Source organism: Lactuca saligna, chromosome 5, assembly GCF_052625555.1.
Source record: "Lactuca saligna cultivar CGN05327 chromosome 5, ASM5262555v1, whole genome shotgun sequence".
Lineage (NCBI taxonomy): Eukaryota > Viridiplantae > Streptophyta > Magnoliopsida > Asterales > Asteraceae > Lactuca > Lactuca saligna.
Window position 1 is genome coordinate 61,415,603 of NC_136421.1, and position 23,747 is coordinate 61,439,349.

General features: G+C 34.7%; 1 protein-coding gene and 1 long non-coding RNA gene across 2 annotated transcripts; one reads left to right on the top strand and one right to left on the bottom strand.

Annotated features, from left to right (window-relative positions):
- Positions 1-4,187: 4,187 nt before the first annotated feature.
- Positions 4,188-6,027, bottom strand: LOC144998893 (uncharacterized). The gene is made up of 2 exons (XR_013660470.1): positions 4,454-6,027; positions 4,188-4,363 (listed from the first exon to the last, which is right to left on the bottom strand). It is a non-coding gene; the product is annotated as an uncharacterized LOC144998893 (long non-coding RNA).
- A 7,831-nt stretch (positions 6,028-13,858) lies between these two features.
- LOC145045344 (uncharacterized) lies at positions 13,859-15,856 on the top strand. The gene has a single exon (XM_078993683.1). It carries the CDS (start codon positions 13,859-13,861, stop codon positions 15,854-15,856), a length of 1,998 nt encoding a protein of 665 aa, XP_078849809.1.
- The last annotated feature ends 7,891 nt before the right edge of the window (positions 15,857-23,747 follow it).

Here is a 23,747-nt window from a genome sequence, read left to right on the forward strand (position 1 = left end):
TGCATATAAAAACACCCAACTCTGACTTCATATGAGGAATATATGATTTTTCAAAGTTTCAGCACAGTAATGTGGACACAAAAATCGAAATTCAAATCGGTTGATTGTTATCCAAAACAATCTAAATGAGAGTTTAAGATCTCGTGAATATGAACCCGTCGATATAAAGACAGTCAATAACGGATGTCGTATGAAAAAGTTATGATTTTTATACGATTTTTAATAGTCTAACCCCTTTAAAATTATAACTTTAAAAATAAAGTGAGAATTGGCCAATGAGTCTAAATGAAAGTTGTTGAGAGAATAACTTAAGTGACAAAGAGATTATGGTGCAAAATTATAATTTAATCTCGTGGATCTTGATGAAGCTCGATAATAATAGATAGCGGAATTGTAAAGGAAACGTAACAACAACATATATCGGTAAATGTAAGGAAGTTAGAATGATACTTGTTGAATCATTACATGGTTTGCAATTAAACACAAGTTATTATACAATAAACAACAAAGTATGAACAATGAAGAACAGAAGACATAAATGATAAGGAGATTTATATTGCACTTGATACAATTACAAGGGAGATTGAAAGCAGATACATGTTCAAAGGATTACAAGACTGTTTATTTTATAGAATGAAATAGTATTAGTCTATAATTAAGATAATGCAAAGGTAATCCTAATTTAGACGGCCATGCTTCCCACGCTTAGGACCGGCAAAACCAACTTAACACACAATGTTAGAAAAGGTGATCATTACTTTTCTAACACTACGACATCCACAACAGACAAAATATTTTAACTCTTCGCATCTCCTTATCTTCGGTCTTGAAGTCTTCAGTCAAAACAGTAATTAACTCATAACTATCACTTCACTTCAAAACTCTTTCCTCTCATTCACATAAGTCTTCGCTTCCAGATACACTCCATAGCTTCCAAGGGTCACTTTCATGTATCAAAAAATGTTGTATTACTCGTCAATAGCTACGTGTGGATATAGAGAACGTTGAAAATGAAGCTCATTAGAGAGATATTTTTTACAAAATAATTAAAAATTCACATGACGCGCACAACGGCGCAACACGGCTTGCTTCTAGAAGGTAGGACGCGACCCACCCAAATTTCGACACATGTCAGCAAAGCAGAGGAGCAACATAGCTTAAGGGCGTGGCACGCCCCTTGGACGCCAAATTTGCTATAAATAGAGCTCGTATCCAAATCATTTTGCTCACAACTTACTCCCCAAACCTCTCTGACCTTTCTTCCTCTCCTGAGTCTAACTTTTCCGAGCTTTTGAGAATTTTAGCGGGGTTATGAGATATCTAGGAGCCCAGCATAGAGGAGCTTTCGGGTCTCAGTTCTGCCCCTAACTTTCTGGTTTTTGTTAAAAAAAACCCCAATAAGTTAAGCTATGTTTACTAGGCTTTTAGGGTGATTTATAATTATGTTATGGATGGTAGTAGGAACCTATAAATACAAAATTAGTCATTAATTCCGGTTAAATATTCTGTTTGGTCTGCTTACGGGAGAGGTGTCTAAAATGGGTACGTTGGCTTGGTTGTTAAATTTTGGAAAAACTATATGCTGAAATGATCATGCCTCCTAACTGTCTTGCCGATAACCTTGAATGTATATTTGGAGTTAGTGAAGGATTTAACTTCTACTAAATTTCCATAGATATTGATAAGTTATAATATTATAGGTTAATACTTAATAAATGTGTTACCCTCCAGTTGAATTGTCAAAAGGTTAGTTGTTAATCGTCTGAGTAATTGTCCATATGAGTTCTCTCACTATACAATATACTTAAGTATGTATCCACTATATTTTAGGATGTAGTTTCCATGTAGTTTGCCATTAGGAAATGAGACTAGTTTAAGTTGGTTGCATTTTATGTTGGACTTTTTTATTGTTATATATATGTTGATATATTATGTAAGAGTTGAGAGCGGACCAGCATCATGCTGAAGGCCAATATACTCGAGCAAACCAGTGTTATACTGAAGGCCAAGGTGTGGACCAACTTTATGTTGAAGGCCATTATGTGTATGCATTGTATATGTATTGTGGTATATGGTATTTTGGGGAACTTACTAAGCCTCGATTTCCATTTGTTGGTTAACTATTTTTCAGGTTATTCTTCCGATTGAGGGAAAGCTCACGCATGACAATGCATTAATAATGTTTTTCTTACTTCCGCTAAAGCTCTATCTTTTATAAATAAATGTATGACAATGATAATGGGATGTTGAATTTATGTTTTATATAATTTAAAAGTGAAAATTTTGTATTGAAAAATCGTGACGTTACAAATAGGGTGCTAGGGATTAAACCCTAGAGCACTTTTTACATCAAATTTCGTTCGCCCTCTCTCCTATATCTCCATGAGGCCAAAATTTATATCCTATCTCTTAGGACATAGAAATTTTGACTTATCCCTCTTTTAGGGTTTCCTTTGTTTCGCTTTTTGTAGTCATGGGTGTGACTACATTAGAGTGATTCTCCTTTGGTTCGTTCATCCGTTGTAAGGGTTGCCAATCATAATGACTCAATCAAGATCAAGGGGTAAGTGCTTTATCCTCTTTGGTTGAATTTAAAATTAGGTTGTTGTAACTACTAACTAGTAAAACCTAGATCCTATGATGCATGTACACTAGTTAAATCTATGATTGTTTTCGCTACCTTTATAAAGTGTATTGATGTATGAAAAATCCAACAAGTGGATGTTATTATGTAAATTACTTACCATGTTCTTACTCTTAATTATTATCTTCAAAATGACTAGCAAACGAAGTATAGCATTTTGGCTAGCAGATTTCGATGAAATCCGACGAGATTGAAATTTATGATTCCATTCCATGGCATGTTTAGTGTCAAATCATCATATAGGCACAAAACCATGTCTAACTTAAGAACTCTTCTTTTGGATTTTTTTTTAGTTGAGGTTGTAGGCCCAACAATATGGCTTGATAGAGGCCTCTCGTGTGTATGTCATATTTCTTATTAGTATCAACAACATTAAAGGTGGATCTAATTTCAATTGTGGTAGGAAAATCAAGGGTTTTTGGGCTTTGCACCATGTTACACAATAGACAACTCCCCAAAATTTTTGTTTATCAGCGTCATATTGAATTTCATTTGATTCAAAAATATATTGAACTTGATTTGTGTATTATTAGGAAAATTAGACCCTTTTGGTGGTCTTTTGTGATTGGTGGCTTCTGACGCATTAGTTCTCATTACCCATTTTCAATATGTATGTCTTTTGTTATCTTGATAAGTGCTACTGATGTTTATATTTTTTTTTTTATTTTAATTTCATTTGTCCCATGATTTACATGATTTTATTTGATTTTTTGGTATAACTCCCAATCTTTTATCATCCAAAGCTTTTCTTTTTGTTGTCAAGTGTGTAAAATTAGATAGATTTTTTCAGTATAATGCTTATAAATAGCTCAAAGTTAGCATGTTAGGCTAACCAATCAGTGGAACCTTACACAATAGAAGAAACGATGACAAAGATGGGTAAGAAAAAGATGATCTTATAGCATGTGGAATGTGGCATAGTTTGGCTTTTTTGTTTGTGATGCTATGTTGTTTCTATGTACTTATCAACTTTCATGTTATTATCTATTATAGCATTTTACTTTCATTTTTAGTTATAGCACTGAACTTTTATTTTAATGTCGATTATAATATTTTACTTTCATTTTTTTCTTTCAATTATAGCATATAACTTTCATTTTAATGTTGATTATATCATTTTACTTTTTTTTCAATAATAGCATTCAACTTTTATTTTAATGTCGGTTATAACATTTTCCTTTCATCGTTTTTCAATCATAACCTTCACCTTTCATATTAATGTTGATTATAATATTGTACTCTTTTTAGTTATGACATACAAAATTTCATTTTTTTCCAATTATAGCATTCAATTTTCATATTACTATAACATATTACTTATAATTTCTTTTCTGACATATCATTCAAATTTCGTTTTAATGTGGATTATAACATATTACCTTTTTCCAATTATAACATTTAACTTTCAATTCATGTCGATTATAACATTGTACTTTCAATTTTTTTTCAATTATAACATTCTACTTCCATTTCGATGTCGATTATAGAATTTTAAATTTTATTTTTCTCAATTATAGCATTCAACTTTTATAACTACAAACTAGATAAGAAACCCCGCTTTGTGGGGGTTTGATTTGCCACTAATATTAAAGAAAACTAATGATTATCATAAACTACAAACCTGAATGTCAAAAACATAGTACATAAAATGGATAGAAATTTTGCAAGCAGCTTTGGGTGACCTCTAAAGTACTTCAATGATGATATTGCAGCACTTACCTAAGTAAAACATCATGAAATATTGAATAATAATATAAATAATAAGAAAGTAATTGGATAGATAGATGAAGAAAATGAAATGGTATTCACCTTAGAGAAAGAAGTGATAACACTTATTAAAACAGGGGCATCAATAGGAATAATATTATAAGCAATAAAATCTTCAGATTCCATCACATCACCCATTTTCACTCTACCAAAATCATATGTTGTGCTTCCTCAGATGAAACCATTTTGGCACTTTAGCAAGTTGCTCTAAAACAGTTTCTAAAACATCAAAAGTTGCAAAAACCCTTTTCCTCTTCAATGTTTTTTTTAACATGAAAACAATTCATATATGAAAGATAATAGAAAAAGTCAATCAATTTTATATCACCTTTTAAGTAGTATAAGGATAATTAGTGCCACTCGATTGATCAGTTGATACCCACTACTGAGAATCTACCCAAAAAGTAAAGTTTAACTACTTTAAAAATATAGTTGTTTAATTTAAGTTTCTAAAATTATTTTACATAACACTTTATAATTCCTTAATCTACATTTTAAAACAATAGTTACTATTTTTTCAACATATCTAGCCTATGTTCTATTAAGATAGGATATCCCACCATCACTTATTTCTTCTTGCCCAATCTACAATAAAAATTAGTAAACTCATGTAAGCACATAAAAGAACAATAAGACCATTCTGATAAATAGATGATTGAATTTTCTCTGGATCAGTCCCATCAAAATTGATTATTACCCAAGAAGGTCGTGTATGTAAGGTGGAAAATAAATTTGCTGCCATCAGGAGCACATAGACCAATCAACATAACCATGGTAAGCCCTAGAAATTCCAAATTTAGGGAAAAAATTAGAGAAGAGATACCTAATTGAAACCGAGAGATGATTTCTCTTTGAATGGGTCGAACTGATTTGACTAATAGCCTATAATGCTAGTGGTGAGAAGGCGTTTGGCCTGATACTTGAGACCTCGAGTTCTTAGACTTTATCGATTGAAGAGAAACGTTTAAACCATCGATTCAGTAGTTGGACAATCGATCCAAGATAAAGATTCAAATTGTCAATTTCTTAGAAAGAAGGAAAACCGTAAAATGGACTAACCATTTTATGTTATGGAACTATGGAATCCAGTGGGAGGCATCGATATCAGTTGTACGTGTCGTTGGCATATGCTGTGTGCGCCGTCGGTAGGGTTGCTTTTGGGTTTGAGAGCTGATGGGACATTGTGCGACACATCCGATACAAATTTCTCATCCACCCTCTCCTCTACTTCACTACCTCGCCACCGCTTGTGTCCGGTCCTGCTATTAGCAAAGCCATAAGAAGGAGAGTAGGAACGTCGATGAAAACTCACAAACGATGACCATGGTGATGCGGTGGTTCCCATCTGTCATTGTCGGCAATCCAATGGATGACCTTCGATAAAGTGACTTCCAGTGAGAAGTGGAGATCGATCCTAATTGAAATCGGAGTAGAAGGAGAAGAAACAGTCAATAGGTGAAGCAGCGAGGAAAGATAGAGTGAGCAGTGGTGGTGGTGAGATCCTTTTCGGGTTTCACTAAGAACAAGAATCTAGAGGCGGTGGAATAAAAGAGAAGAACAAACGATGACTATGGTAGAGTAACCCATGTAAGATAATCCCATAAACAGTAAGGTACTGTTATTGTCCTCTTTTAAAATATATATATATATATATATATATATATATATATATTATACAAACCTTACTATTTCTAAAAATAGATTTAAGATATGCAAAACTTTGAGTTGAATGTACAGCAAAAGCAAAGCATATCTTTACCTCTCTCAATATTTGTTTCCCTAATTATCTACTTTTGTTCTCTTTGACTTGACTTTTTCTCTCCTTAATAGTGATGACCAATTCAAAGCATAAATCAAGGAACTATAGTTACAATCCCTCTCATCTTTTCTCTCAAAACTCGAACGCTCCACCCTCCTTCATCTCCTTAATCCGTCAACAACCACCACATCATCTTCCGCCCTAATGATGACACCCAAGATATGTACCTTCGTTTCCTCGAATCTCTAGCAATTCGATTTTCCCCATCACCTCATCATTCTCATTTTGAATGTGAGAGCTAAATATGTTTTCGCGTAATTCTAAAGACACGAATAAATATCTATATGCACAAATAATTATTGCAAAGCAGTCTTCCATCAATCAAATCTCATGTATATAAATCTCGAATATAATGGTATTTTAATTTTCAAATGTTGTCCTCATGCTTTTATTTATCTTTCAAAATTTACCTTTTGTTTTTCAAAATTTTATTTTAAACCTTTTACTTAATATGTTCCAATTATGTTTTCAAATTTTGTCCTCATACTTTTATTTATCTTTCAAAATTATCTTTTAAGGAATTGCATAAAAACATTATCAAGTCAAATTTTGTCTTCATACTTTTGTTTTACAAGGAAAACGAATCAATAATCTTATATATTTAATTATATGTAAACAATAAATTTAATATAGATTTACATGGTTTGTTAAAATTATTTTTTATGTAATTATTGTTAACCGATAATCTTATGAATGTTCATATTGATGGCAATAAGGTTCACCGTGGCCAATAATCAAACCAAACCGTCCAATACGCATCTCTATTAAAAATATATAATTAAAAAATACGTATTGTTTTCTATATACACTACAAAAAAAAAATTTCAATTTAGATACGGAAAAATTTCATACCAAAAACATGAAATTCATAGCTAAAGCCAAATAACTATGGAATTTGTGACATAAAATTTTCAGTTAAACTTCGTAATTTTATTTCTTGTAGCAAACTATTTAGCTACGGAATTATAATTTCATAGCAATTTTGCTATGATAGTTTCTACGACATCTATTCGTTGCAATTTGAGTTCCATGGCATTTCCGTAGCATTATTCCATAGCAATTTTCGTAGCAATTTTTCTATAACCAAATCCGTAGTAATGTTTCCGTACTGATATATGTTAGTTAAGAATTGATATTTTTTTATATTAAAAAATATATTAAAGTGTACTTGGGCAACGTTCGGTTATGGTAAATTAATAAAGATGTTACTTTTCAAATTTATAATAAATGCCATTGTACTTATATTGCCCTTATACTTTACAACTTTAGTTTATATATATATATATATATATATATATATATATATATATATATATATATATATATATATATATATATATATATATATATCAAAAACATCAAAATCGTACATATATACGTTTGCTAAATTTAAAAAAAAACAATTTTTTTTATTTATAGAGATCTTAATAATTATAAACAACAAAACATAAACTTGATTTTATTAATTATCAGATATTATAAATGTAGAATTATTACAATTATGGTGTGTTGCAAATGGAGAAATGTATGAATCCAGGTGAGCAGCATAAACAGTTTCCCATGCAACAGAACATAATGATCTGTTGTGACGCCAAAGTGGCAAAATAATAGGCATTGGATATGCTCCATGTAAATCAACCTTCACAAAATGATCACCTCTAACAAGAGCAATAACAACAACTCTATGAGTTGAGATGTCTTGGGGACCAAGCCATAGTGGAAAACATGTTGATGGACTATCTTTGCTTAGAAAAATAACTATTACACTATACTTGTTAGCAATGAGAAAGCTAGTGACCGACATAATCAACCAACGATCTTTTTGTGCGAAACGTGATCCATTGAAATTCAATGAGTGATGTATGGTGTTTAAATCGTAATCAAAAATTTGTGCGTACTCAGCTGGGTGTGCTAACAACTCATTTTGTAAATCTAAGTGGATTTGACGCCAATTATCTTCACTATAACCGAGACACGCAGCTATTGCATGAAATCCACAATTTCCATCTCCCTTGACGTTTTGTATGTTTGTGACATATGGGTGAAATTCATACGGAATTTCATTCATACGTGGATCTGAATTATACATTACTTGTTCTTGGTTGAAGTACGAGTTATGTATCGATTGTTCCTGATGAAAAGTTGAATTGAACATTGGAGGTTCTCGGAACGAGTACGTACTGTGCCTATCCGGTTCCTGGTTTAGATCAAACAAATTAGACCGCATATAATCTGGCGTATAAGTAGAAATGCTACGTCGAGATAGATATTGAGTTGGTGGCGCTTGAGTCGGTTGATCTTGAGGTGGTGGATCTTGAGTTGGTGGGTCCTGGTTTAAATCGATATGGGTTTTCTTGAAAATTTCCTTCTTTAAGGAGGGGCGCCCACGAGTATTTTTGTGAGTAGCAGGTTCAGAAACTAAAGTTGTTGACGACGAGATTAAGTTTAGTAACTTCCTTGCTTAACTTAACAGGTATTGATTGTTTTTCGTAATGAGCATTAAACATATTTACCTCAACTACACAACCCAAATTGTCATCTTCTAACGATTTGCATTCTAGTAAATCAAGTTTCTTCCAAAACTTATCGACTGAATGAAGCGGTACATAATGACCTTTTTTAACAAATATAGCTTGTTCATGCGCACATGGCACCCATAACTTGTACGTACTTGACATCCACAATTTTCATAAACAAATCCAAATTCTTTGGACCGCTCATATTCTTTGAAAATGATATCAAGTGCATAAATTGAAACGAAACGACACAGTGGTTTTAGATGTGGTATTTCGTAGTACCGATGTACAATAAAAATTTTGTTATGCGCAAGACTCGCTTTTATACCTATGTATTGTGACTCAACAACATCAACAATACACTTCAATGATTTGGCGATATCTGATCGCGATGTTTCGACATATCTTTTTAACTTGGCATGTTGACTTTCAGCTCTATTAGTTGTGTGGTTGCCAAAGTTAAGAAACTTATCGGTCCATACAAACACAAACTTTTCTTTGTGTGGTGTCAACCATGTTTTGTTTAGATAAGAAAATGCATCTGAAATACATAAACAAATTTCAGTTGATGTAATGAATTATAACATATTATAATGTATATTTAAAAATACCTGGATAATTGTTCGTAATTTTTTCAACTTGTGCCAAATTCTTGTTGTATGCTTCCTTTGTTTCAGAGTTAACCAACCTCGTCCATGACGTATAAAGAACATCCCAACATGATTTGCATTTCTTCATGATATTGTTATTTATATGCCATGTGCAAAGTAATCCTTTAGCATCTAGAAATATAACAGCATATGCGTTCATGAGAGCCATTTCTCTATCGGTCACAATAACATGCGGCAACATACATCCTTCCATTTCCGATTTTAGACAGTCTAAAGCCCAAACATAGTTGGACTATTTTTCTTCATGCATGTACACAAATGCAATGGAAAATGTCGTATTTGTTGGAGTTACACCAACAATCTTCAATAGAGGCATCCCGTACTTGTTTGTCTTATATGTTGCATCCATTAACAAGACATGTGGAAATGCAAGCTATATTTCTAATGATCTTGGATGAGCAAAGAATAAATCTTCTAACTTATTTGTCAAAACATTTGCACGACTATAATAAACATATCCATTTTGATCTAGAAATTCCATAACACCTTGCATTTGAGTTTTACCTTCTCTCTCCCTACGTCGAAGTTTTTCGTCTGCATTGTAGATAGTTTTGAGAGTAGATACATTTTTTGGATTTAGGTTTTTAGTGTAGCTAATATATCTTTTGGTTTGACATTTTTTTTACAACAAATCTTCCACTATTCGACATTCATATTCAGTTAGCCGTTGTGGATAAGGATGACCTTCCAAATATAATGATGGCTCATGGTTGTGAAATTCACATATCTTTTTTATCTTCCAAGAATTTTCTACTGACGAATATTTACCATGTAGGCTAAATGGACAATTAATTTTTTTGTCCTTGTTTTTTTTAGAGATTTTTGTACTTTTGTATGTACCTCCACGGTCACATTGAAATACAACATTAAAGTTACGTTTTGAATTTTTTATGATGATGACATAACCTAAAGTATTTGTCATATTTTGTACCCAATCCATCAATTCTTGACGAGAATTGAACACCTGGCAATTATATTATTATCAGTAGCTAACAAATCCACTCGATGCTATCATTACTGTAACAACATACTAATGAATTTATACCTTATCTGTTTTGAATGGTGATGTGTCATCGAAGAAATAACGACTTTCATTCAAACTTTCATTTTCATCTGCTTCATTTGTGTCCATTGGATGAATATCCGTTTCGAATGGCGATGTGTCATCGAAAAAATAGTTACTTTCATTGAAGCTATTATTTTCATCTACTCCATTTGTCTCCACTGAATGAATATCATCTCTCTAAACATAACAAAGAGAAAAACATACATTTAATAATAATAATAATAATAATAATAATAATAATAATAATAATAATAATAATAAAGGTTAAGTACAAATACCTCATAATATGTGTCACCCATCCATTCTTACTAACTTGTCATTTAATAAAATCTATATTTATAACAAGTATCGTATGTTTGCTTTTAAGGAAAGTTACTTTCAAAATAACATTACAAGTCATTTTCAGTTTAACATATAAGAAATAACAATCATCTGTATATAGAAAAAAATTGTAACCAAATTTTCATTTCTATCCCTTCTATTTTTGTTAGTGTTTCATAGTTTATATTTCTTATTTAACAAATTAATTTTTTTCTATTAATATTTAATAATATTCTTTATTACTCTTCTTGTAAATGTATTAATGAGATCATTTTAATTATACAACTTTTATGAATAAATAATATGTTTCTATTTGTTAGTTTTCAAATTTAATAAAGTTTTAAGGGTTTAAGATTTAAATTGATAAAATCTAGGGTCTTTTTTAAAACTACAACGTAAACTGAGGGTATAAAATTATAATATTACATTCTATCGGTAAAATGATTGGCACACATATTAATATAATAATTGAGATAAAATGATTGGCACACATATTAATACAATAATTGAAATGATATGTAAGTTGCCATTGATAAACTGGGGGTATATGTCACGAAGATGAGGCATTTTAATAAAGTTATAAATTAGTCGATCATTAATAATATGAATTTTGAAAATAATAAAATATATTATTTTCATTAAATATCCTTACATTTATATTTGATTTTCAAATCAAACCTTATATTCCGCCGCCTCGGCCGGAGGTGTAATAATTGTAGGGTGTAAAAATAATTGACAAGTTACTAATAGAGTAAATTACACGAATGGTCCCTATGGTTTAGGGTAATTTGAACGTTTGGTTCCTAACTTATTTTTTTAACTTGTAAGGTCCCTACAGTTTGTTTTTGTTACACTTTTTGTCCCTGTCTTACTTAAAAAGTCTATTTTACCATTGATTTTTTTAATTTATTTAAATAAACACACCCCCAACTCCATTCCTCTCACTTTACCTTACCAACCTCATTATTTTTCCATATTTAAATAATAGTCATTTTAGGTAAGATAAGGACCAAACGAGTAACAAAAACAAATAGTAGGGACCAAACGCATAACAAAAACAAACATTAGGATCTTTCCGAGTTAAAAAAATTAATTAGGGACCAAACACGTAAATTACCCCAAACCATAGGGACCATTCATGTAATTTACTCTTACTAATACATTATAATAGAACACTTATCAACATTTAACGATAATAATGGTTCATAAACCAGTTCGTACTCAACGGGTTACTAAAAATAATTGTTATAAGTTGTGGTGTTTTATTGTTATAAGTTGTAGGGCATAAAAATAATTGACAAGTTACTAAAAATTCTCTTTGGATGATACAAACTCCATATTAATGAACATGAATGAAATTTTTTTCATCAATTTTAACCAAGCTTAACAAATAAAATAAGATTTATGGTTGTGTTTTAACGACAGATTAATGTGTTTTGCTAATTATTAAGAACTCAAATTTATTAGAAAAATGACACTCAGTAATTGGAATTTTAACGAGATCTTAATGAGGAGTTAATTATTAAGAACACAAATATATATTTTTATATACATATTTCAAATTAATAATTAAGTATTAGAGTGTAATATAAAAATTAGAAAAAGTGTATCTTTTAAAACTTACATCTAAATTGAAGGGAGTAAAAAAAACATAAAGAAAAATGAAATTGAAGATGATAGGATTGGGACTTTGTCATTCTCAAAGCTCAATTACACGATTTTATTTGTGTATATAGGAGTACCCTTTCTCTTCATTCTTCGCCAAGCCCATCACCCCATCATTCTCATTTTGAATTCGACACCTGATTTACTCTTCCTTTATTTCTCTGCTGAAAACCACCACGATACCTTGCCAAACCCTAACACGGGTCTATGAAAAAGTGCAATTTTTTTATTTGGTAGTTCTTTTGTGTTCTTACTTTCTTTTTTGATTTTGTGATTTATTATTCTTTATGAATTTGCTACAACCTCATCACCAACATGGCACATTATAGGTTCATCTCTCTCTCTCTCTCTCTCTCTCTCTCTCTCTCTAAACCACTTTACAACCACCAACACTCAGCTTTATTTGAAAACCCTAGAAAGTGTTTCAATTGACGGTAAGAGTGCATCGTACTCCCATTACAATTGCATGCTCCTTTTGAGTTATTTATTATGTGGATTTATACATGTATCTCTATTTATATATGTAAGTACCTATGTGTCTATTTGCGTTTGTATCTTTGTATCTATCCATCCATGTGTGTATTCGTGTGTACAACACTTAATGTGAAAAACAAGCTCTTAATTTTCATTTTTTTTCTCAGATGCTAAAAAATATGAGAGCTTGGAAGCAAATTTGAGATGGGTGGAAATGGGGCCCTTGGCTTGATTGATATCTTTAATGTTAGAAGGGCCTTCTAATACCTTTTCAAGTTTACGCTTTTAGGAAATCCTTGGATCATCACTGTTTATCTAAAAAATCATTTTTGTAATTTCAGGAAAAGCTACACAGAAGCAAAACATGAGGTTTTTCGTTACCCCACCCCTAATACACGCATATCAAGTATACCGTTTCAGGGGCAAATCTGTCCAAAACTTTTGTGATGCCTCTATAAATTGCATGATGCATCTTTAATTTGGATCGGTCAAATATGTTCACTATTGATGGTTTTATTGATCGTTTTATTTTATTTTTGCCATTTCTTCAAAGTAAATTCTTTTAGCATCTATAGTAATGATTATGTGATAAATCTCATAAATTTTCCAATATGGTTTTGTAGGAGCTTGGAGAAGAGAGAGCATACATTAGTGAGACAGGTATTATTAATCGATATATATGCAATAAATGCATATATTATTTTGTATCTTTGTAATTATTATTTGTAGATATCTTTTCCTATTTTAGATAATTAGTTTGTTAAGTTTCGTAGTATATAGGACTGTAAACTTGTATATATTCTGTTTGATGATTAATGAAAAAGGGGCATCGAATCTAAAACAATTTCATGGTATCAGAGCCCTTGAAGGCTCAATACCGATTTCTTTTAAAACCTTTCTCTCAATCCAATCACCATGGTGATCGATGACAAACCAGAAAATTCCGGCGGATCTGGCACAAACCAGAATCAGTCCAAAGCCATACACCCCGTCTACACTATCACACATATCCAGAACAAGGTTCGGATCCTCGATGGTACGAAAGTCACGTATACATCTTGGGTACGCTTGTTCAAACTCCATGCTCGCGGGTATAAGGTGCTCTCTCATATTGATGGCACTACAGCCCCTCCTAAAGAAACAGACTCGTCCTATGAAGCTTGGTCAGAGATTGATGCAATTGTTCTCCAATGGATCTACGGAACCCTCTCGGATGAACTTCTCGTCCGAGTTCTTGATGAAACCACCGCTCTTGGTGCATGGAACAAAGTCAAAGAGATCTTCCTCAACAACAAAGGATCTCGCGCTGCTGCTCTGGAACAAGAATTCAATAACTTGAATTTACGTTCCATGTCGTCTCTTGAGGCTTACTGCCAACGCCTCAAAGATCTGGCAAGTCAACTCCAAGATGTTGATTGCCTGGTTGCTCCAAATCGCCTCATATTGCAACTGGTTCGTGGCCTCCCTCCGGAGTTTGACACGGTTGCTGCCTACATCAACCAAACACTACCCCCATGGGACACGGCTTACTCGATGTTACAATTAGAACATCAACGCCAACGTGCTCGAGATGCAATCTTACCCAACGAGGTTGCAGCTACTATTGATCAGGAACCACCACCACCAAGGCGTGATGCTCAACCAAACCGAGAACGTCAAACCCAAAGAAACCCTCCTCGGCGCAACAACACCCCACAAAACCGATCGAACAATAGGCCTAATCAACCTCCTGTTCGTTCAAACAACCAGCAACCTGATAACCCTAGCCAGCGGCGCAACACTCCTGGACAACAAAGACCTCTTTGGTCTACCTACCCACCGCCGCCTTACTGGTCCAATCCTTGGTGGGCTACTCGACCTCCATGCCCATACCCGACTCAATCCGGTTGGGCCGCCCCTTGGACCCCAGCCGCTGCTCCCAAACCACCATCTCAGCAAGCCCACTTAGCCGAGATCAACCCTCTAGAGCCTTCTGAACTTGAAGCCGCTTTCTCCACCATGACCATGGACCCGCAAGACGATCAATGGTACATGGATTCAGGCGCTACATCTCATCTCACAGCGGACTCAGGTAAACTTCATAACACTTGTGTTTCATCTATTAAATCTGTGTTTGTTGGTAATGGTAAACAGGTACCAGTCCTCGGATCCGGTCACACCACCTTACCACACCCAAACAAACCTTTTTCCCTACAAAACGTCTTGCACACTCCTCATGTTATTAAAAACCTAGTTTCCGTACGTAAATTCTGTAGACATAATCTTGTTTCTGTAGAATTTGACCCTCTTGGTTTTTCCGTCAAAGACCTCCAGACTGGGACGCACCTGGCGAGACACAACAGTGATGGAGACCTCTACCCGTTCACAAATCAAGCGCCTACTCCAACCTTTTCTTTTTCAGTTTGTAATAACAATTCGCCAATTTGGCATTCTCGTTTAGGACATCCAGGAACTCATGTAATGGATAGTCTCATTTTTAATAAAACTATTAGTTGCAATAAACTTGATAAATCTTTTGTTTGCAAATCATGTCAAATAGCCAAACATAAACGACTACCATTTAAAGACTCTACATCTAATACTCTTAAACCGTTTGACCATATACATGCGGATTTATGGACATCGCCAATACCAAGTAACACCGGATTTAAATACTACCTCATTTTAATCGATACTATACACATTATACATCGGTTCTTCCCATTAAATACAAATCCGAAACCCTACACAAAATCAAAACGTTCCATACATTCATCCAAACCCAATTTCACACTTCACTTAAAACCTTTCAATGTGACAAAGGTAGTGAATTTGACAACCATCAATTTCACTCTTTTGCATCTTCCACTGGCCTACACATCCGTTTCTCTTGTCCACACACATCCCAACAAAACGGCATTGTCGAACGCATGATTCGGCGTCTTAACGACCTCATGCTCACTCTTCTTACCCATGCCTCCATTCCACCAAAGTACTGGGTTGATGTCATTCACACCGCCACATACTTACATAATATTCTACCCACATCCACCCTCCAAAACCGAACACCCACTTCCATTCTCTATCTTAAAAACCCAACTTATGACCACCTTCGCATCTTCGGGTGTGCATGTTACCCCAACTTAAACTCAACTCGCCCTCATAAACTAGCACCTCGATCCAAACCTTGTGTATTTCTTGGATATCCACCTCAATATCGAGGTTACAGGTGCCTCGATCTTTCCACGGGTAAAGTTCTTCTTTCCCGACATGTCACGTTTGACGAATCATTGTTTCCCTTCGCCACTCTCTCCACCACACCACCAACTTACCCATTTCCTGAATCCGATCCTTCCCCTCTCATTTTCGAACCTCATCCTTCACAACCCACCACACCTCCGCCATCCATCACTCCTCCGTTAACACCAACACCACCGTCATCTACCTCACCATCGCCACCCACGTCACCTTCACCAACCTCACCCCCAATACCGCCCACTGTCCATTACCCACTAACCTATACCCGCCGGAACCGCCAACCTACAAATACCACCAATACCGCCACCCTACCACCTGTACCCACACAACCTCCTGTTCCACCAACTTCCGCTACCACATCCCATCACCCCATGCAAACTCGCCTTTGCACAGGCACCTCCAACCCAAAATCATATTATAACTTACACACAAATACCTCCCATATTTTCCCTATTCCGAAATCACATACCCAAGCCCTCTCTGATCCGAACTGGTCTCGTGCCATGACTGACGAACACACAGCACTAATGGATAATCACACATGGGAACTTGTACCGCGTCCGCCTAATGCTCACATTATCCGTTGCATGTGGTTATATCGATACAAATTTCATGCAAATGGAACTTTAGCACGTTACAAAGCACGGATGGTTATAAATGGGAAAAGTCAACAAGTAGGAGTTGACTGTGACGAAACTTTCAATCCCGTGGTTAAACCAACCACCATCCGTACTGTCCTCAGTCTAGCCATTTCTAGATCATGGCCTATACATCAGCTAGACGTGAAAAATGCTTTTTTACATGGGGATCTCAAGGAAACGGTGTATATGTTCCAGCCACCGGGTTTCGTGAATGAACAAAACCCCAAATACGTTTGTCGCCTCAACAAATCACTTTATGGCCTCAAGCAAGCTCCCCGAGCCTGGTATCATCGATTCGCTACTTTCGTCCACACCTGCGGTTTTCAAAGCACCAAAAGCGACTCTTCCCTATTTGTTTATCATCGTAATGGTAAAACTGCTTATCTTTTGTTATATGTGGACGACATTATCTTGACAGCATCAGATACACAAACTCTTCAGCATTTCATTACTTTACTATCTAAAGAGTTTTCGATGACTGATCTTGGCCACTTGCATCATTTTCTTGGCATTGAAGTTAAACATCTCAATGGCGGCTTATTTCTCTCTCAAGAACAATATGTCCAAGATATTCTACAACGTGCTAACATGCAAGATTGCAAACCCTGTGCCACCCCTGTTGACACCGCAAGTAAGCTTAGTGCTACAGCTGGTGAACCGTTTAAAGATGCATCTTTATATCGAAGTCTAGCCGGAGCGCTTCAATATTTAACCTTCACCCGACCTGACATTGCCTATGCTGTTCAGCAGGTATGTCTTTTTACGCATGCCCCGCACGACCCTCACTTCAATTTTCTTAAAAGGATTCTGCGCTATTTAAAAGGAACAAGTAATCATGGTTTACATATTTCTCCCTCCAAATCCAATAAGTTAACAGCCTATTCTGATGCGGATTGGGGGGATGTCCGGACTCAAGACGATCAACATCCGGTTACTGTGTTTTCTTGGGTGACAACCTTGTCTCCTGGTCTTCTAAGCGACAACCTATTATCTCTCGTTCAAGTGTCGAGGCCGAATATAAAGGTGTCGCCAATGCTACTGCTGAAACAACTTGGCTCCGCAATCTCTTGCTTGAGCTCCATTTACCTTTGCGTCAAGCCACCATAATTTATTGTGACAATATTTCAGCTGTTTATCTTACCAGAAATCCCGTACAACATCAACGTACAAAACATATCGAAATAGATATACATTTTGTTCGGGAACAAGTCCGCATTGGTGCCTTACGAGTAATACATGTTCCAGCTGATTATCAATACGCAAATATCTTCACAAAGGGTCTACCTCGACAACTGTTCACTCGGTTTCGCTCCAGTCTCTATCCGATCAGCTCCAGATTCGACTACGGGGGAGTATTAATCGATATATATGCAATAAATGCATATATTATTTTGTATCTTTGTAATTATTATTTGTAGATATCTTTTCCTATTTTAGATAATTAGTTTGTTAAGTTTCCTAGTATATAGGACTGTAAACTTGTATATATTCTGTTTGATGATTAATGAAAAAGGGGCATCGAATCTAAAACAATTTCAGTTATTAATGCATCTTCAATGTCTAAGGGAAAATCTATCCAAATTTCGAAACATTGGTGATAGACATATAATAAGAGCATGTATGAAGTGTTCTTTTTATACTTCAAGTGCAAATCGGTCAATAATGTATAGCATTTTATCTCCACTTCAAACAATAACAAATTACTCATTTTCGTTTAAATTTTACTTACTAAATATAAATATTCAACTTGCTTCAAACTTGGATCCATCTAATAAACTTCCATTGCCTATGATTTTCATATTGAGTAATTTACAAAATGGACCCTGTGATTTAAGATATCTACATTTTAGTTGAAAATTAAAACCTTTTCTCAATTTGATCCTTTATCTAGGTTTCATATCGTTTTGTTGTTAGCAACGGACTTCTCTTACCAATAGCTTTTTTAATATAAAAGACAACAAATGCTATAAAAAGCCTACTAAAACCTAATAATTAAAAAAACACTTATATAGCAATATATATATATATATATATATATATATATATATATATATATATATATATATATATATATAAATTCAGAAAAATTAAGAAATTAAATATAAATATATAAAAAGGATATTTTATTTTTTAATAACGACCATGTTATCCATAAAAATATTATTTGTTAGTGTGTTTATTATATTTTGAATTCCTGAACAAGCATTTTGTTTAAAAGTGTTCAATTTAGCATTAGGAACCAATTCCTAAAGTATAATCATGAAGTGAGCTACAAGCTAATAAACGATGACTACGTCTACAATAATGGAAATTAAAAAAATAAAAAAACAAATATTCCTTCCATGTTTTCTATTTTTTTGTAATTCATGATCGGTAACCTCTTCGAGTGGTTTTCTAAAGAAATAATGTTAACAACTTAAACAAAAACAATATAGTAATTTTTATGGAAATGAGTTTTCAAATAATAAAATAAATCCAAACATAAGAGAAAATATTTTCTTATTCGACTATGTTTTGCAGTGACAGTGAACAAAACTTAGGAAGAGACAATTTCAAATGTAGGTGTGTATCTACCAAAATCAGTATTCTCATACGGGCAACTTTATGAAACATTTTCCAGAGGAACATCACATAACAATACAATGTATTAGTAAATCATTAAAAAAGTTTCAACAACGACGAAGTCTATATATCTCAAATGTGGTGTCTAAAGAAGTATTGCATGATTAATATTGTACAATCAACCATTAGTAATTACATTTACATTGTTTTGAGTTTGTTTTTTTAGTTATTATAATTTGATGCTTAAAATCAACAAAGTTGTTATTGAAATTTTTTAATAAGTTTTAGAAAAATTTATATAAATGATCAATGTCGTTTCTTAGATTCTTAGTTTTCGTGCTTAACTTTTTTAGTTAAAGTCCACATAGTTTTCATCACAAAAAGAAGTTAATCATCGAAAAAAATTATTCGTCGCCGCCGCTTTGCACGGGTAACGGCTAGTATATATATATATATATATATATATATATATATATATATATATATATATATATATATATATATATATATATATATATAACAAAAGATTTAAAAACTATTTATAAAATCAATATCTTCAAACTCTCATATATGGATCTATCCGTTAGAATATATATATTTAGGGTGTCAAATTAGACCGTCGTGTTGTGTTTTTAGGTGACACAACGACAATATTTTATATATCAGTCATGTTTGGTTTTAATAATACGAAAATAACCCAATTAAAACACGATAAAAGCAACAACACAACAAACACAAAAATGATAAAATGAAATAGTCTTTTAATTTATTTAACTCATAATTAATCATACAAAACACCAAAAACATTGGTAATATTGTATCAACTTAGTGCCCAAATTTGAACACAAACATGGCAAAGGACATTGAGTTTTTTACACTTTAAACAAACATAAAATCAAAATTAAATTTCCTCTAAATTTCGTTTTCGTGTCGTGCTCTAAACACACACACACACACACACACACACACATATATATATATATATATATATATATATATATATATATATATATATATATATAGGTAAAAGATCAATTGAGAACCATCAAAAGGTTAAAAACCATTTAAAACCCACTTTTATTAAGGTATATTTGTCATTTCTACAATAAATGTTTACAAAACTTATTAAAATGATATTTATTTTTATTACTAACAAAATAAAAAGAGTGGTAGGAATGTAAATAACTAAAAACTAAAACCCACTTTCATATTTTATTACACACACTTTCACCCACCTGATTTTCATCTCTCTACACTATATTCTCTAAGAAATGAAAACTCATCTCTTCTTATTCTAAAACCTTAAAACCTGTGATGAACACTACCACCTCCATCATCGCCTCTGACGGCATCATCACCACCGCCACCACCAGCAATGACACCTCCACCATTGCTAGTAACTCTGATCTGGTGGGCTTTCTCATTTTATGATCAGATCATCTCTTATTATCGATGTCACGCCATAACCACCACCTTCACATCTGACCATCCATTGTCATCACTGGCACACACTCTTTTCTGCACATTTATGAGCTCTGGCTCCATATCTATGATATTTGCCTCTAGATCTAGAATTTTCGTATTCATATCTTCTGTTTGTTTAGCTAGATTGTAACATCCTAAGTTCAAAAGCAAGAAGTTGAATGGTGTTATGTGAAAATTAAGGAAGGGACTCAACGAGTAGGTCTCTTGACTCGTCGAGTCGAAGTGAGTGTCGGGCACGTGATTAAGTGGCCTAACTCGCCAAGTCGGCGGCTGGACTCGACGAGTCAGTGGTGGAAGAGGAAAACCCTAATCTTAGGGTTTGCACCTTGTTTAAAGGAATTAATGTCCTCCCCTCAGCCCCTTTAGCACCCTTTGAGATCCAGAAACCCTAATTTCGTGTGTAAGATTCCTTGGGAAGCAAATTGGAGCTTAGATAAGTGCTTTGTGAAGAGATTTTGAAGATCAATAAGCTTGGATCAAGGAGATTTGTGGAGATTCGGATTATTCTTCAGTGGGAGGTCGTTTTAGAGGTAATGAATAGTTACCCTTGGACTTCTCCTTTCTAGATCCATCTTTCATGGAGTTTTAGGGTTTTTTTGGAGATATTGTGATGAGATCTTGGTGCATGAGTTAGATCTGGAGTTACAACTCCAAATATGAGTTCTATTTAGATCAAATATGCAGAAAGCCCTTTTAGTTGCTATGCAAAAGCCATTCCCCATGAGACAAGTTCATTTCTTTCTTAGTTTTTAGAATTATGGGACATGAAGCAAGTAAAGGTAGCAACTTTATGTTGCTAATGCACTCTAGGGACCCAGATCTATTGTTTGGAGCAAAGGAGTAGCTCTGTATCTTTCGAATATAAGAATGCACGTATGAACTCGGCGAGTCTGGGAGATGACTCAGTGAGTTAGGCCAGGGTTTCAGACATTGAGTCGCGTAGTGACTTGGCAAGTCGCATGGGTGACTTGACGAGTCATATGATGGTGAGCTTGGACTCGACGAGTTGGAACAACAAGTCAGCGAGTCTGATGAAGATTGACATGGACTCGGCGAGTCTGTTCTTGGACTCGGCGAGTCACGATGCAGAACCTCCAACCTTTTCTGGTTAAGACTTAGAGCAGTGAGTTGAGTGGTGATTCAGTGAGTTGGACAGGATAGGACTCAGAGAATATTGAACTCGACGAGTCATGGGGTGACTCGGCGAGTAGAGTCAATCGGAAGGTTGACTTTGACTAAGGACTTTGACTTCGACCTTCAGGGGTATTATGGTAATTTGGATATTTATGTCTATGGATCATTGATGGCTATAGGTGTTGGAGTTGGAGGCAGTGCTTCGGGATTCAACTTTCGTGGCTCAGTTCGGCAGATTTCAGGTGAGTTATCCTCATAATATCAACAAGGTCTACGGCACCAAGGCCGACCCTTTATCGGATGGGAATCTGGGTACTTGTTTGATATGTTATTGATATTCTAGATCTGCATCCTGGTAATTAGGATGGTATTATGTTAGTAACCTGGTTAAGGTCAGTATCCTGGTATATAGGGTAATGTTATGTTAGTGACTTGGTTAAGGTCGGTATCCTGGTATATAGGGTAATGTTATGTTAATGACCGGTTAGGTCGAAATCCTGGTTAGGATGTTGATATGTTGTATGATCTAATAAACCTGTTTGTTTGGCTAAGGATTGTTATGAGATTAATTGTTTTATGTGCACATGATTGTTTGAATGAGGTTGGGTTAAGGTAGGTCCTGCTTTGTGCTGTAGGCCAACATACCCAGGGCATACCGGACAGAACGAAGGCCCAGCGAACGGTCCGGATAGGCTGAAGGCCCCGTGAGAGCGGTCTAGATGTGCCGAGGCTCGGAGTGTGGACCAGGCCGATTGAAGGTATGGTGCGGGCGGACCAGTCATATTGTAGACTCAGAGAGTGGACCAGGTGGATTGAAGGTCGGGTGCGGGTAGACCAATAACACTGTAGACTCGATGTACATGGCTAGACTCGGAGAGTGGAGCAGGTGACTGAAGGCCCGGTGTGAGTGGACCAGTCACACCATAGACTCGTTATGCATGGCTGTTCTGTATTGTGATATGTTATGAGTATGGTTATGCGTAGTTGGTATTTTGGTTGTAACTCACTAAGCTTTTTGGCTTACAATTTCAGTGTTTTGTTTTAGGTACTTCAGGAGATCGTGGCAAGGCAATGGTGTGATGGTACCGCTCCTCATTTTTACACTGATGTTTCTGGGATACTCTGATACTAATCAAACCGGAAACCTTTTTGTAATGATTCATGGATTTTGGGCTGTTTTTGAAAAGTTTAAAACTTATTGGAATTTTATGGATGTTACAAGTTGGTATCAGAGCCTTGGTTTGAGTGAATTGGAGGAACATTCGTGTGAATCCAGTCTCAAATCAAGGGGAGTTCAAAATGATTTTCTAAATGGTTTTTAAAATGCGTAAAAGAGGAGGCAGAGTGTATGATCAGACGGGGCCAGTAAGTTGACCCCAAAATACCATACAATTATTTGGTTATGTTATATGTTAGAACAACATGCTAGTATTAGGTTAGGGATCTTCAGGGATTGCATGATAGAATTATCTGATTACATGATGCCTGGTAGCATAAGGGTTTCCCTTATATGAGATATCCAGCATTCCTCTAGGAGTGAGGATTGAGCGCTTGCGGTGTGTGCATATATGGTTAGGGTGTTGTGGTGATACTTGATACAAACATGGGTAGGTGTGGAAGGTGGTATGGGCCCGTACTACTGAAAGCACAGGACCCATACGCGTATCAAGGAAGTCACAACCCCTAGGGTTTAGTTGGGAATTAGTTCCCGTGATTAAGTTGAGGGAGGCCTGATGTTCTTGTGG